The sequence below is a fragment of the Cucumis sativus genome, chromosome 3, assembly GCF_000004075.3.
Source record: "Cucumis sativus cultivar 9930 chromosome 3, Cucumber_9930_V3, whole genome shotgun sequence".
NCBI lineage: Eukaryota > Viridiplantae > Streptophyta > Magnoliopsida > Cucurbitales > Cucurbitaceae > Cucumis > Cucumis sativus.
This window is the reverse complement of record NC_026657.2, coordinates 2,212,874-2,226,124: the sequence shown is the minus strand read 5'-3', so window position 1 is coordinate 2,226,124 and position 13,251 is coordinate 2,212,874. Positions and strand designations below refer to the sequence as shown.

At 31.8% G+C, this 13,251-nt stretch overlaps 1 protein-coding gene across 4 annotated transcripts; it reads right to left on the bottom strand.

Annotated features, from left to right (window-relative positions):
* Positions 1-222: 222 nt before the first annotated feature.
* On the bottom strand, positions 223-7,791 carry LOC101219828 (chaperone protein dnaJ 13). Of its 4 annotated transcripts, none has more exons than XR_004215624.1 (14): positions 7,483-7,791; positions 6,475-6,761; positions 5,920-6,117; positions 5,707-5,821; positions 5,477-5,563; positions 5,214-5,302; positions 4,554-4,638; positions 4,224-4,277; positions 3,270-3,350; positions 2,865-2,942; positions 2,163-2,402; positions 1,434-1,541; positions 1,206-1,327; positions 223-656 (listed from the first exon to the last, which is right to left on the bottom strand). XR_004215624.1 is itself a non-coding variant. In XM_011652099.2 (13 exons), the coding sequence occupies exons 1-13, from the start codon at positions 7,627-7,629 to the stop codon at positions 1,277-1,279; spliced, it is 1,620 nt and encodes a 539-aa protein (XP_011650401.1). In that variant the 5' UTR covers positions 7,630-7,791; the 3' UTR covers positions 1,056-1,276. The 4 variants fall into 4 exon arrangements, 1 of the variants encoding a protein (XP_011650401.1); XR_004215623.1 differs by having other exon boundaries at positions 223-651; XR_004215621.1 differs by lacking the exon at positions 223-656 and adding an exon at positions 908-1,050.
* Between the last annotated feature and the right edge of the window lie 5,460 nt (positions 7,792-13,251).

Sequence of the window (13,251 nt, the reverse complement as noted above, 5' to 3'; positions counted from 1 at the left end):
TTTAATAACCAACCATGTAGAACATAAAATAATGAATTAATAAAAGACTCCACACGACTAAACATAACATAATAGATAATAACGTTTATTTTCTCTCCAAAATTGACCATTTGATTTCTCATCCCACGTTTTTGTAATCCAAAAGCTACTCAATATCACCTACTTTATTCAAAACATAGAAACCAATTTGACGGTTTGATTTCTCTAATAAACCCACATCTATTGAACCAAGAAACCATGAAAACTCTAAAATACATCATTAAATTTAAGTACAAAAGTGAACTCTACTTGTGAAACAGAAAATCCAGTATGATTAGAGATATCTTTTGCTAAGCCATATATTGGTTGAAACAGACACATCTTCATTTAGAACAAGATTGGAAATCTTCTATGCTCTAATCAATTTTGAAATCTTGGTAACAGGTTTCCTGAAGATAAATCTGTCAAGAATCCACTAAAGCACCTCGCCCTATACTAGATGAATAAGGATTCCATAGTGGTTTTCTAGCAACTTAGCTAAGAATTATAAGTTCTGCTCTCTCACAGATTTTGTTACTTTCACATGCTTAAGCATTTCAAATGCTAAATTCCCCAGAATCTACGTCCTCTTGGTGATCAACAACATAGCAATTAGCAACCTAGTAGAGCTGACTGTGCTAACATAAGACATTACGAAAAGCCAAATCAATACAAGTATGAAGTCTAAATACATTTTCGTAACTGTCATAATTGGATTTATCAAACAAAATAATGTGTATATATATATATACATACATGCACAAACATATATAAGGGTAGATGGAGTTGATTAGTAACGCTATGGTCAAGGAGATATGTGTAGAACATGTTTTAATTGGGTTTTGGACTAGTGTAAGATTGTTTAATTTGGTGGAAATGAAACAAGATCCTAAGAATACCCCTCCTCAAGTGTGATCCATAGAATTAATTTTCATATCCAAATTTCTATTCTTCGAGAAACACTCTTAAAATATGATTCACAGTCCACTTCATCCCCCCTTTAGAATTTCATGGAACAATAAACAAGATATCCTACATTCACAAAAATGGATTTTATTTCACCATGGGAAGAAATTGTCAATGTAAGGGGGAAAAGAATTCTTGCTTTGAAACCTTTAAAATACAAAATTATTATAAAACGAATGTGACCATTTTAAGGGATAATTATATCGACCAAGATGAATTACCTCAAGCAGATGAAGCATGAAAATTTGCTAGAGGTAACCAGGTATGTGAATTGTTAATGTTGGCATAAGATTCACTGAAATGGCTTTGGTATTAGCAACTCCTCATAATCATCCACAACCACCTACATAGAAAAACCTTGCTTAATACCTTCCAACCTTAAAAGCAACTAAAATAACTAAACCTACAAAAGTGTTCGTTTGAGAACTCGTGATTGTTGGTATAGTTACCTCATATGTCTGGCCACCAAAGGTATACTCAACATACAATTGTTTTGGTTCTCCAGGGCATGGATCGCAAAAGCCCATGATACCCGACTTCTTTACCCCTTCATGGAGCTGCATCAAATAGATAGAATGGCATGATGAAATAACCAGTTCCAGGTGCATCTACTCACTTATGACGTATGTTTTGTGTATGCACCTAGCTAAAGTCAACGAGTCTGATCCCATGGAAGGAAGTTTCTAAACTACTTACCCCTTTCCAGCATTCAGCCACGACATAATAATACAGTGAGTACTGACATTTAACTTTTCAGGCAGTTTGGTTTTTTATTTGACTTAATTCAACTCAATAGAAAATCAAGAAGTTGAATTTGTTTGGATCATGAGTTTGTGGCATGGGAATAGATTCTAGTTCTAGTGAAGATTCCACATTCGAAAAATCAAGAGACCTCATGAGTCAATCTTAATAACATAAATGGGTACTCCCTCTTATTGTCAATTGGTTTTGAGACGAAATCCCATGTTATCTAATATGATTTCCTTGTGCACGAGCAAAATGGCACAAATAACCCATCAGACAAGACCGCATGGTTTTTTATTTCCACTGACACTCAAGCTCATGCAACCCCATAATAGTCTAAAGCCAATCGTAAGTGCCCATGTCGTTTTCCAAATGACATTGGTATTGTTCATATCTAGAAAAACACAGGAAATGAAGAAGGCATAAGAAAATACCTTTAGCTGCCCAGAATCATTAACCAAAAAGTTTAGTGGTAAAGTCACATCTACAATGCTTAGAGACAACTCGTCATTTGGTTCCTTTAATTCGTCCTTTTTCTTCAAATCCTTCTGATTTCCATAAATTGCTTTAGTAATAACGAGTCCACTAATTTCAGATTGCCTGTTTCTTTTCCTATTGGCAACATTCTGCAGTAGCTGTTGAGCTTTCTCAGCACCGGCTCTTGCTTCTAGTACCTGCATTTACAAACAACATATTAAAGCCTCAATTCCTGCATCAAAAAATTGAAATACAGAAATCGCCAATAAAAAATTTTAAATACTTAAAGATAGAACGCACTTCCAAGTAGGCTATGTGATTCAAAGGAAAGAAGTGAATGGGGGAGGGGGTACTCTGTATACTGTGGAAAGTTGCCTAAAAGAATCTAAAGCCGCAGAAATTAACATTTCAACGTCCAAGAACTAAGCCTATCATCTTCTACACTCACCCATAGCAAACAATGGTAGCAATAAAGACGATAGTAATATTTAGAGTTTCATGTAGGCAACCTAACCTCTTAAATTCATCTTTTTCACTGAAGTACACAGAAATATGCATACACACACACACACCAATCTATGGAATCTTACAGAGATAAAAACAAAGCAGATTGGCTACATGTATTCAAAAGCTTCATAAATTGTACAAGAAATAAATACCTGAGCGGAAGTTTTTTGCATGTTCTCTAAAGCCTTTTGTTTTTCCCTTCTTTGATAATAAGGTTTTACCAAAAATTTCTGCAATCATAGCACAGAAGATTTAAGTTAAGAGAAACATCGAAGGACTATTAGTAGAAAAGGAGAGAAACAACTACAATGGTTTTCACCTCCACTTACTTCTTAGTACAAATCTCAAGAGATAAAATGAAACACTAGTTAGTCAGGGAACTAATAGAAAAATCTAAAGCCTACAAGCAATCTCAAAGCTAAAATGCGTTTGAATAACTACAGTTCAATATTTTTTATGGTGTGCCTGATTTTGTTCTCTTTTCCTAATTCCAACATGGCACAAATGACAAACCAATTCATTAGCTTAGTTTGGTGAAACGTTTGGTAGTAGAAAACCTTGAGCAGAAAGTATGCCGAAGTGGGAAAAATGAATGCTCCAGCTGCAAATATGGGGTTCAAATGCCTGGAAATCAGAATCTGCATAAATAGCAAATCGGAAAAAGAATAAGACATAATAAACCAAGATATAAACTAAGAAAAGATTATTAAAAAAACAAAAGACAAAAAAATTGAATCTGCAAAAAAAAGGTGCATCATTAAAATAGTCTAAGTGCCAATATATAGTATATCGTGTGCCTGAACAGTGAACAAGAAACACATTAAATCGTTGGAACATCACTACCATTTAAATTTTAAAGAGAAGTAAATAAACAGACCCCAAACCCTAGACTTGCAAAATTCAAACTTCACAATTTCATCAAGAATTCCGAAAGATCCTAATTTCCATCACATATTACAATTGAATATCCACAATTGATATGCGGTAGTTGCAGAAGCTACAAAATATGTGGCTTGGATGTCTACTTGTCAATACAGATGGATTTATAAGGTCCTTGAGGAGTTAGGGGCCTGTTTGGTTTCTTACTGATCCAATTTCTATTTTTTTCAACATAATAAAATGAATCCAGTGCCTCGATCTGTGGGTTTATTCTTTAAAATAATTTTTAATTGTTTTTGGATTCCATAATCCAGAAATTACAGGTTTTCTCTTTATAATAAATACTGGGCCCCAAGCAAAGACCAACAGAGAGGAATTTGTTGTTGAATGTCCATTTGTTTCTTTCAAACCAAAGGATCCAAAGGAAAGTTCTAATAGGTCCTTCAAAGTGTTCGCATTTTACTCATATGAAATGCAAGTTTATGGTTCATCCATCATAGCTAAACAGTTAACTAGTAAGCAAGTTTCATTATTACTTCCACGATGCTGTTAAAGAAAATAGATTAGAAAGTTGGAACACAGACACAAGCATACAAAAATTAAAAGAAGAGAAAATTAGAGATCAAACTAACTGGAATGATCAATTTTTGGCCTCCACGATGCAACTCAAACTTCCAAAAGATGCCCTGGAAAAGTGAAAACACAAATAAACAATGAAGCAAGTAAAACCAAAAACAGGAATCAATTATACAGGTTGAGAAACATGTTTCCATCAAAGAATAAATCCTCAAGGAATAGAATAAAAGAAAGAAAGACACTGAGCATTCACGAATCATTAGAAGCCCAAACTTTCATCCAGAAGATTAAATAATTCTTCAGCGCTCATTAGGAAACAGGCATGCAAGCTCAAGAAATGGTGCACAGTAATCAATTTATTTTTCCACACATGAAGCTCCGACTACCTGAATGCCAATTGAATACAACATCCGAACTGTACTGAATTTGGATAATTTCCTCCCACCACCAAGTTCAAGCTCAAGCATGGTGCTGCAATTTTAACAACTAAAGTCAGCAAAATAGAAATGCCAAGAAGCACACTCCGAGCTAAAGGTTAATGTGGAGCACAAGCACAGTTATTTCTAGTTCGGCCATCATCCTATATCACACATTCCATAAACAAAAAAAAGAGTGAAAAACGAATGAATGGTCACGGAGCATACAAATCAATTCCAGTGGCATAAATCAAGGAGAGTAATTACAAAACCTATGCAAAGGGAAAACCATCTCGAAATAATGCATTTAAATGCGTCCGAAAAAGAAAGAAAAAATTCTTTAAGGTTTCTAGAGTTACCAAGAAAGGTTCCTCTAGTCTTTCCCATCGAATTTCCTGATGAGTAACTAAATTAGCATTTTCCATAAATTTCAGTGCTCTTGTTTAAGTTGTGCCCACAAATACTTGTTTCATAAGTTCCTTGATCAACAATGGCCAACTCCAAGATAAATTAAACGCAGCATGTTCTAACAATTACTATGTTATTAACAACTTAAAGGGAAAGAAAACAGGTAACATCAGGAAAAATGTAAACATTGGACAAATTGACAACAATCTTTCAAGCAGCTACCTTCCAACTCTCCCAGCAATTCGGCCATGAGACTTTGAAGAGAAGCGATGAGTATAATGAGCAGATGCCCCAAATGAACTTGTACTAAACTGCAAGCGCAACACATGAGTAGTGCTAAGGAAAAACGGCAGTCAACAAAACATGAATTATGAAATCTTAAAGGGGAAACAAAATATACTATTGAGAGAACATATGAATTTAGCAACTTGTACTAGGGCATGATCAAAACCAAGGAACATTTGACAGGCACAGAAAGAGAATACCTTCACCTCTCCTGCAACAGACCTTTTCTCTTCTTTCTTCTGCCACCCAACTGCAACAGATGACTCTGGGCCTAAAATAAGTTGTATCTAAAAAAAGGGAAGGCAATATTCAGGAAGCAAGGCAAGCAGCACATCCAGTGTTAAGAAACTACAAGTCTAGATGATAAGCTATTCCATGCCTTCAGGTACCATTTGTGCACATATTCACAATCGGGGGATCAGGAGCTTACATTTCCATTTGCTGTTTCAGAAAGTTGGCGAGTCCAAGAATTGGACAGATTCAATGATCCATCTTTCAATGACATTGAAATACCCATTGATGCTGTTGAGTGCAATGTAAGATGACTGAACAAATAGAATAGAAAGAGAGTGAGAGGTAGATGTGGTGTTAGAGAGTAAATTTTCCTAAAGTCATCAAAGATTCAGGGGAAGAAATATCTCACCGAGATGCTTGCATCCCAATAAGTGATCTTAAACCAGTTGAAGCCATAAATTCTACAGAAGAAACTGAAGAAAATTGATGACGAAACATTGCAGAAGCAGCCCCACCACCAACATTCCCAGTCACTGCCAAATTTCCTCCTACTCCAACGGTATTACTTTTTGAAATTTGAGACTGGACTTCACTTGTCATGGCCATTCTATGGTATACAAATAAATGAGTAGATGAATAACACAATAGCAACAAGACTGGACAAACTTCAATAATATATACTGGATCTCATACCACAAGAGTCTATCGCCGATAGATTTTGCTATATTTGTAATTTTTTTTAAATGTTGCTATACACTTAATTACTATCTTTAAAATTGCTAACTATTGTAATTACCCTTAAATTTTGTGAAATTCAAAAATAACTTAGAGGTGACACAGAAACTATTTCAAACTACTTATGGCAGCCTCGTGAAATCATGTAATGTTGTACCTAATGCACTGTAATGATGATTTGCTTAAACTGAAATGGACGGTGGGGAACAGAACAGAAAGATTTCATTACCCTCTCATGATGCCGTCGCCCTCCAAAAAATGTGGCAAAGACATATTAGCCAGTATGGTACCAGAAGGTCTGAAATGTGCTGAAATTTTTTCTTGTTCCTTCCTTTTTCGTAATCTTTCAAGTTCCTCCTTTATCTCATCTGCTTTATTCAACTTTGGACCTAGTTCCAGACCAGAGGTTAATCCTTCCATGCCATAGATGTCATATATCTGTCTTTTATTCTCATCTGTTAAGATTTCGTATGCTTCGCAGATTCGTTGAAAGTTCTCTGTAGCAATATCTTTCATCTAGAGAACCAAACACAAAAAAAAAAATGAAAAAAGTCTCACAAGGACAGTAACAACAGGATCAAAACTAGTAGATACTCAAAATTTCATCAAGACGCATTTCGTGTTATTTATTATAAATTACCCCCCCAAAGGGATCACCTTCACTCCATATATCCCAGTAAGTGTAAAATAAAAATGGAAATATGTTTCTGCGTGTATTATCTTATTCTAAAGATTCTGAAAACAGAAATAGAACTTATATAATGATTTAACACAATTTATAGGGTATTCCATTATGAAATTAAGCACACTACCTATTTGCAATTTAAAAAGAAAAAATCATTCACAAAATTACTGATCAATAACTCTGCTACCTTGTATGTTCCAAAAAGCAAGACAACCTACAAATGTGAGATTACACAATAATTTTTTAAAAGAAAAAGATCAAGATGGCTAAACCCACTGAAGAAAATAAATCAAACGTATCAAAAAGCCATGAACAATGCAACTCAGTTAAATCAAACACATTCCACTTTACTATTAAACAAAAATTAAGCCACGATAGTGTTCGGCCAACTATCCCTGATCGCAAATAAGTTCAATAGAAGAGCAAAATAACACAAAAACGTCAAACAACGACAAACTTAACTTAAAACACTGGAGAAAGCAAAATTGAAATCCAGATAACTGAGAATCGATTAACAATAAGAGAATTGTAAGTGTGAATTGGGAAATATACATGAGGAGATTGATATTTGTCAGGATGATAGACTTGAGCCCATTGGCGGTAAGCTTTTCGGATTTCTTCGTCGGATGCTTCGGGTGAAATGTGGAGTAGAGCATACAAATCCTTATTGGGAGGCCCAGCTTTTTCTTCTTCCTCCATCTCTAGGGTTTTGAAGCAACGAGTAGAGGTTTAAGAAAAGAGCAACAATGGAAGAAGTTTGTGTGGGTTTTGGGAGGCTTTTGCCGAGCCGCGGGCAGAAGAGCTGTCAGCTTAGCAAGGTTACCCGCTTGTGTTGTTAATATTTCCCATTGCTTATTTGGAAATCGTTTCCCTTTCTTTTAACATCAAATTTAATTAAACCCCAAATTTATTTATCGCTAATGTTTTCGAAATATATTACTCGTAAATATTTATAAAGTATGGTGCGATCCACAAAATATTCGTATCACATCTCTTTTAATAGCTAATACATTGATATGTGAGTCGAGTTAAAACTAATTTAAAATGACGTGAGAGCATGGATTTATGTAGTTTAAAATAATTTTGTATAAGTAAGTTATGCTTGTTTTGACAAATTTAGTTGTGTTGTATAATTGAACTTTGGTTTCAATTTTCGCACAAGAGATGAGGTGGGCAAATGTGTATAACTATGTTAAAATATAATTTTGGTCTATGTACTTTGAGTTTATTCCATATATTTAAGACAAATAGAGGGTGAAAATTTGAACTATGGACCTTTTGATCTTCATAGTATAATGGTGTCAATTGAGTTAAACTCTTGTTGACTTGAATTTATGCAATTTTAGTTTTTGTACTTAGTTTATGAAAAATAACATATTTAACTTGTTTACATTTGTTGGCGTTGATTGCTATTGATGTTGGATGACATTGGCTCTTTGCATGTTCCATTGCTATGTTTTGTGTTACTAACCCTAGTGCACATTTGGACCTAAACATGTTCTCTAGCAAGGGAATTGCAATTGTCAGATGGTCTACCAACACTGATAGCTATTTTTTGTGGTAGTTTAACACAATCCACATTGTAGGATGTCTGACAAGGAAGATTGGTATGACATACATTAGCATTAGCTAGTTATTTCACGCTAACAAATAATATGTCAAATTGAGTCATGCTTGATTTTTTCATTGAACATTTTGGTTATTTTGATAATTGAAAAATCAATTGATGTCTTTGAATGTCAAATTCTTCAAATATATGTTGATATTGAAAGTATTCCAATCCTCACGTTGCAATTGTCGTAACTTAAAAAAAAACTTTCAAATAATAAAGAAGTGACTAAAAAAACTAGCAAATTTAAAGGTTTTGGCAAAATGTTTTATTTTAGTTGTTGATATGTCAAAATCGAAAAATGGAAGAAAACTCACATTCCAAGTATAATCATTCTCAAGACACAAAATACTCCATCCCATCCTAAGCAAAACACTAACCATCATTAATTTCCATCCTCAATTTCGAAAAATAGCCAAACCTCATCTTCATGCCCATCTCAATAAAATACATTGGCAAACATCAAATCCCTCATGGCCGACGACGTTGTTAACAAAACAATATCCACCAGTGAAATAGTACCCTACGTCAACCACACTTCATCAATGGTAAATTAGAAGTATTATGAAAGTCAGATGCTCTTCCATCATGTAGATGAACTCGCCAATGTCAAATAATATCCACTTCCTAAGAAACTTGTAGCCATCATTACCATACATTAGTCCATCCAATTTCTCCTCTTTAAAAAATAGCAACACATGTCTAAACAAATTAAAAGGTGAATAAAGTATTTTTAATACAAAATTTAATTAGTAGAAAACAAAATTACTATAAAAACAAATAACTAAAATTAGGATTTAATTAAGAAAAGTCTCAAACTAAAAAAAAGACACAAATTATTAATATAAATCAACAAAATCTGAATTATTGATATAAAAAACAACAAAATCTCAACAACTTTAAATGATGTAAATTATTAATAAAGTAAATAGCAATTTTATGATATAGATTGTGATTTGATTAAGAAAATTTTCAAATTTAAAAAATAAACCAATTTCAAATCCCAACAATAGTATTTTTTAAATTTACAGATAATTTTGTATCTTTTAAAATTAGTAACTCAATACCATAATACTTTTTTATTAAAAAAATATAATTTTACTTTATATTTTAAAATAAATTATCATCTAAATACTAAAGCATCTTGTAAGTTGGTTTACGATTCTAATATAATTAATTAAATACTTTGTATTTGTTGAATTAGTATATTAACAAAATGAAATAAATTAAATTAAGTTAGTTTACATTTCTAATATATAATTAAATAAATACATAAAGGCTAGATTGGTTGAGATTCAAATTTGTTACGGTATAGTCAACCAAGTAAAATGCAATCGACCACTTATCAATGTCCACAATTACAACTATAAAATCGAGATACATTTTGAAAATAATAACCAAGAGCAAAAGTGGGATATTTAGAAGTTAGAAATGCAGCTAAAAATCTTATTTCGGTCGATTTTTGCTATATTTCCAAAAACCCCAATCCTACAAAATTCTCAATAATAAAGACAAGGAAACATTTTTATGTTAATGGCGAGTTTTCATGGGCCTTACTTTGTGGCATTGGGCATAATTGAATTGAGCCTAACCCTTCAACTTGGACTTGTTTGGATTTGACACACTCCCTTCTTGTAGCCTTGGTTATGTGGGGAGGTAATAAATTAAATTAAATTAAATATATGCTTTGATTTTTTTATCTTAGAAAAATATATATTTTGATAAATGACTTAAAATAATTAACATTGACAAAGTGTATTTAAAATAATAAATTTCACTAAAATAACATTTCAAAAGTATAAAGGTAAAATAAAAAGAAAAAAAAAATGTAAATTTTGAAGACATAAACCAAACTGAGAAGTGTAATCATAATGTAGGAGTAGAAATTATATTTTATATTTAAGTCTTTTATTGGTTTTTAACTTCCCACTGTTTTACTTTGTATATTTATTTGTCAACTGTAATATCGACATCTTAATTTAATGAAAGCATTGGCTGAATTGTCTCTAAAATCTTACTGTTGACATATATATTTTAAAAGTTATAAAAAAAATGAAAGAAAAAAGATATTAAATTAGTAAATAGACATTTTGGATTTTTAAAACAAGTTACCATGTTTAATTTTATTTTATGTATTATTTTATGAGACAATAGAAATATCGATTTTGAATTATGAAAATGCATAAGTTGAGAGCATATTTTTGTTTGTGGATATGATTTCTCTCTTAAAAGTTTCTTCAAATGACTCTAATTTGACTCGTGATTTGGATTATTTGGACATTGGAATTCCAGTTGGTGAAAATTTATGTTATTTGGAATAGGAATCAAACACCTTATGAAATTTTGACTTTGAAGCAATTTTGGGAATCTACAACGCGTTTAACATCTTTTGATCGTGAACTATGAGTCAATATATTTTTTATTTTTTATTACAAAGTAAATAATAATAATAACAATAATAAATCGCAGGCTACATGTAGATTTGATATACTTAATTTTAGTATCAAAATGCTCGATCCAACAAATAAGACAAAAGAAACTGAATCGATACTAAGACAAAGTCATGATGGACCAAGAAAGGGAAGTTTGACCTTTGTATCTAAAAAAATCCCCATTGACCTCAAGGAGAGAGAGCCCAATTGACACGTTACGCTTAACTTGGGTCTTTGGTTCAACCTCTCCATTAGCTTCGATCTCAACCTTCAAGCTCGAGGAGTCATGAACTTTTGGCACAAGGCATGCCCTTAACGTTCACATAAGGAATAATTGCACCTCACCGTTTTAAAAATAGTTTAAACGGTTAGAAAATCATTTTTTTTTTATCTTTATACTTTAAAGTAATTTTAAAATATAATATGCTAATATGCTTGCAACATTCCTTCCCTAGTTTAAACAATAAGTAAAGTGATAATGGTTAGCATATATCTTTTTAATTTTTTTGTTGTGATGTTTGTTCAATCTTAGTCTCCATATTTTTAAAACATTTAAGTTTAATCCATAGACTAGATTGGGTGTTTGTTCTTTTTAGTCTTAATTTAAAAGTTGTTGACAAGGTAGAGATTAAAATTAAACATTTAGAAATATAGAGATTAAAATTAAACAAATCTCAAATCACATGAATGATTTTAACTAAATAAAACCGGGTATATCACAAAATTAAGCGCACGAGATTGACAATTAATTGTTTCTTTAATTTGGAGGATCAAAGTTAATAATATTTTATTTGAAACTAAAAGTTAACACAACGTACTTAATTTGATAAAATTGAAAGATTGAAATAAAAACGACACAATTGTATTATATGAAAAGTTGATAAATATATCTAATAAACAAGATTTTCAAACTCATGGTATTTAACAAAAGGTTGTTACTATTCAAATGCATGCCCAAATCTTTCTCAATAGGACAAGTTGAATATTGTAAAAGAATTCAATATTAAAATATCTTAGATTTGAAGTTGACTACTTCAACTTTTCATTCTCCTTTTGGTAAGCATACTGTACCTTTAATGCTAAGATATATTTGGAGCTATACTTTTATAATCTCACTTAGAGGTTTGACAATACATTATCAAATATAAATATAGAATAAAAGTTATGTAATATGAACTCTATGGTTGGTAAGGAAAATAAAATAAAATACGAAGAAGAAGTCTTTAATTGGAAAAGTAAATGGATTGTACTACACGGGGTTTTGCTTCTTCTTCATGTTCAATTGAAAAAGTCATTTTTCTTAACATTTTATACAATTAAAGGTGTTATGAGATGTGATCTTTCCTTACCATTCAACAAGTTTTCTTTCCATTTTAATTTGTCAAAGATATAATATATTTCTAGTTTTTTTTTTACTATAACTGTTTTACAAAAACCCCACACATAATTTTTTTCTACCAAATTATAAATTAACGCTTTGAAAAAAGATCGAAGGGGTTTAAAGGATAATTTTTTCTTATCTCAAGAACAATGAAAAGTTGATACAATTTTAGGTGGTTAGTATTCACAAATAGTAAAACAAGCCAACAAAATTCTATACTCAATCGTTCAAAGGGGTAGATAAGAGATAAATTCAAAGTATTTCAACAACCAGACTCGTTTCTTACTTTTCGAACTATAGTATTCTATCAATTCTTTTTTTTTTAATTGTAATGCTCCTAAATAATTTTAAGATTATAAACAATCCTTCCAACTTATATTAAAAAACAGTTTGTTCTATCGTTAAATTTCTTGCTTTATTATCTATTTTTTAATTAAAATTTTCAAAGTCTAGACAAAAATTAAAAAGAAAAAATGAAACTGTTATTAAATCCCACCTAATTATGCAAAAGTTGCATTAATTGGAAAGGAACAAGCAAAAACAAGGCTTTGGATTTGTTTTGGAAGAAGGGATGAAAATAAGGAAAAACGCTACAAAAGGAAAAGGCATTATTAAAAGAAAAAGAGAACGTTAGCACATAACGTTTACTAGTCAAAAGCCCCAAAGACGCGTACTACTACACATTCACTATGCACCAAAATTTTCAAACCAAGGTGGCAGCTCTTCCTTATATTAGGTTTGGTTCGGTTTGGTTCTTCGTTTATAATTATTCTAAAAATTAACTTCAAATAAATTAATTCACGAAATATCTCTTCTCGGGTTATAAAAAAGTATCATGCTCATACTCATAAAATAACTACTCAGAAAAAATTACAATTCTAACTTCCCATCACTCTTTT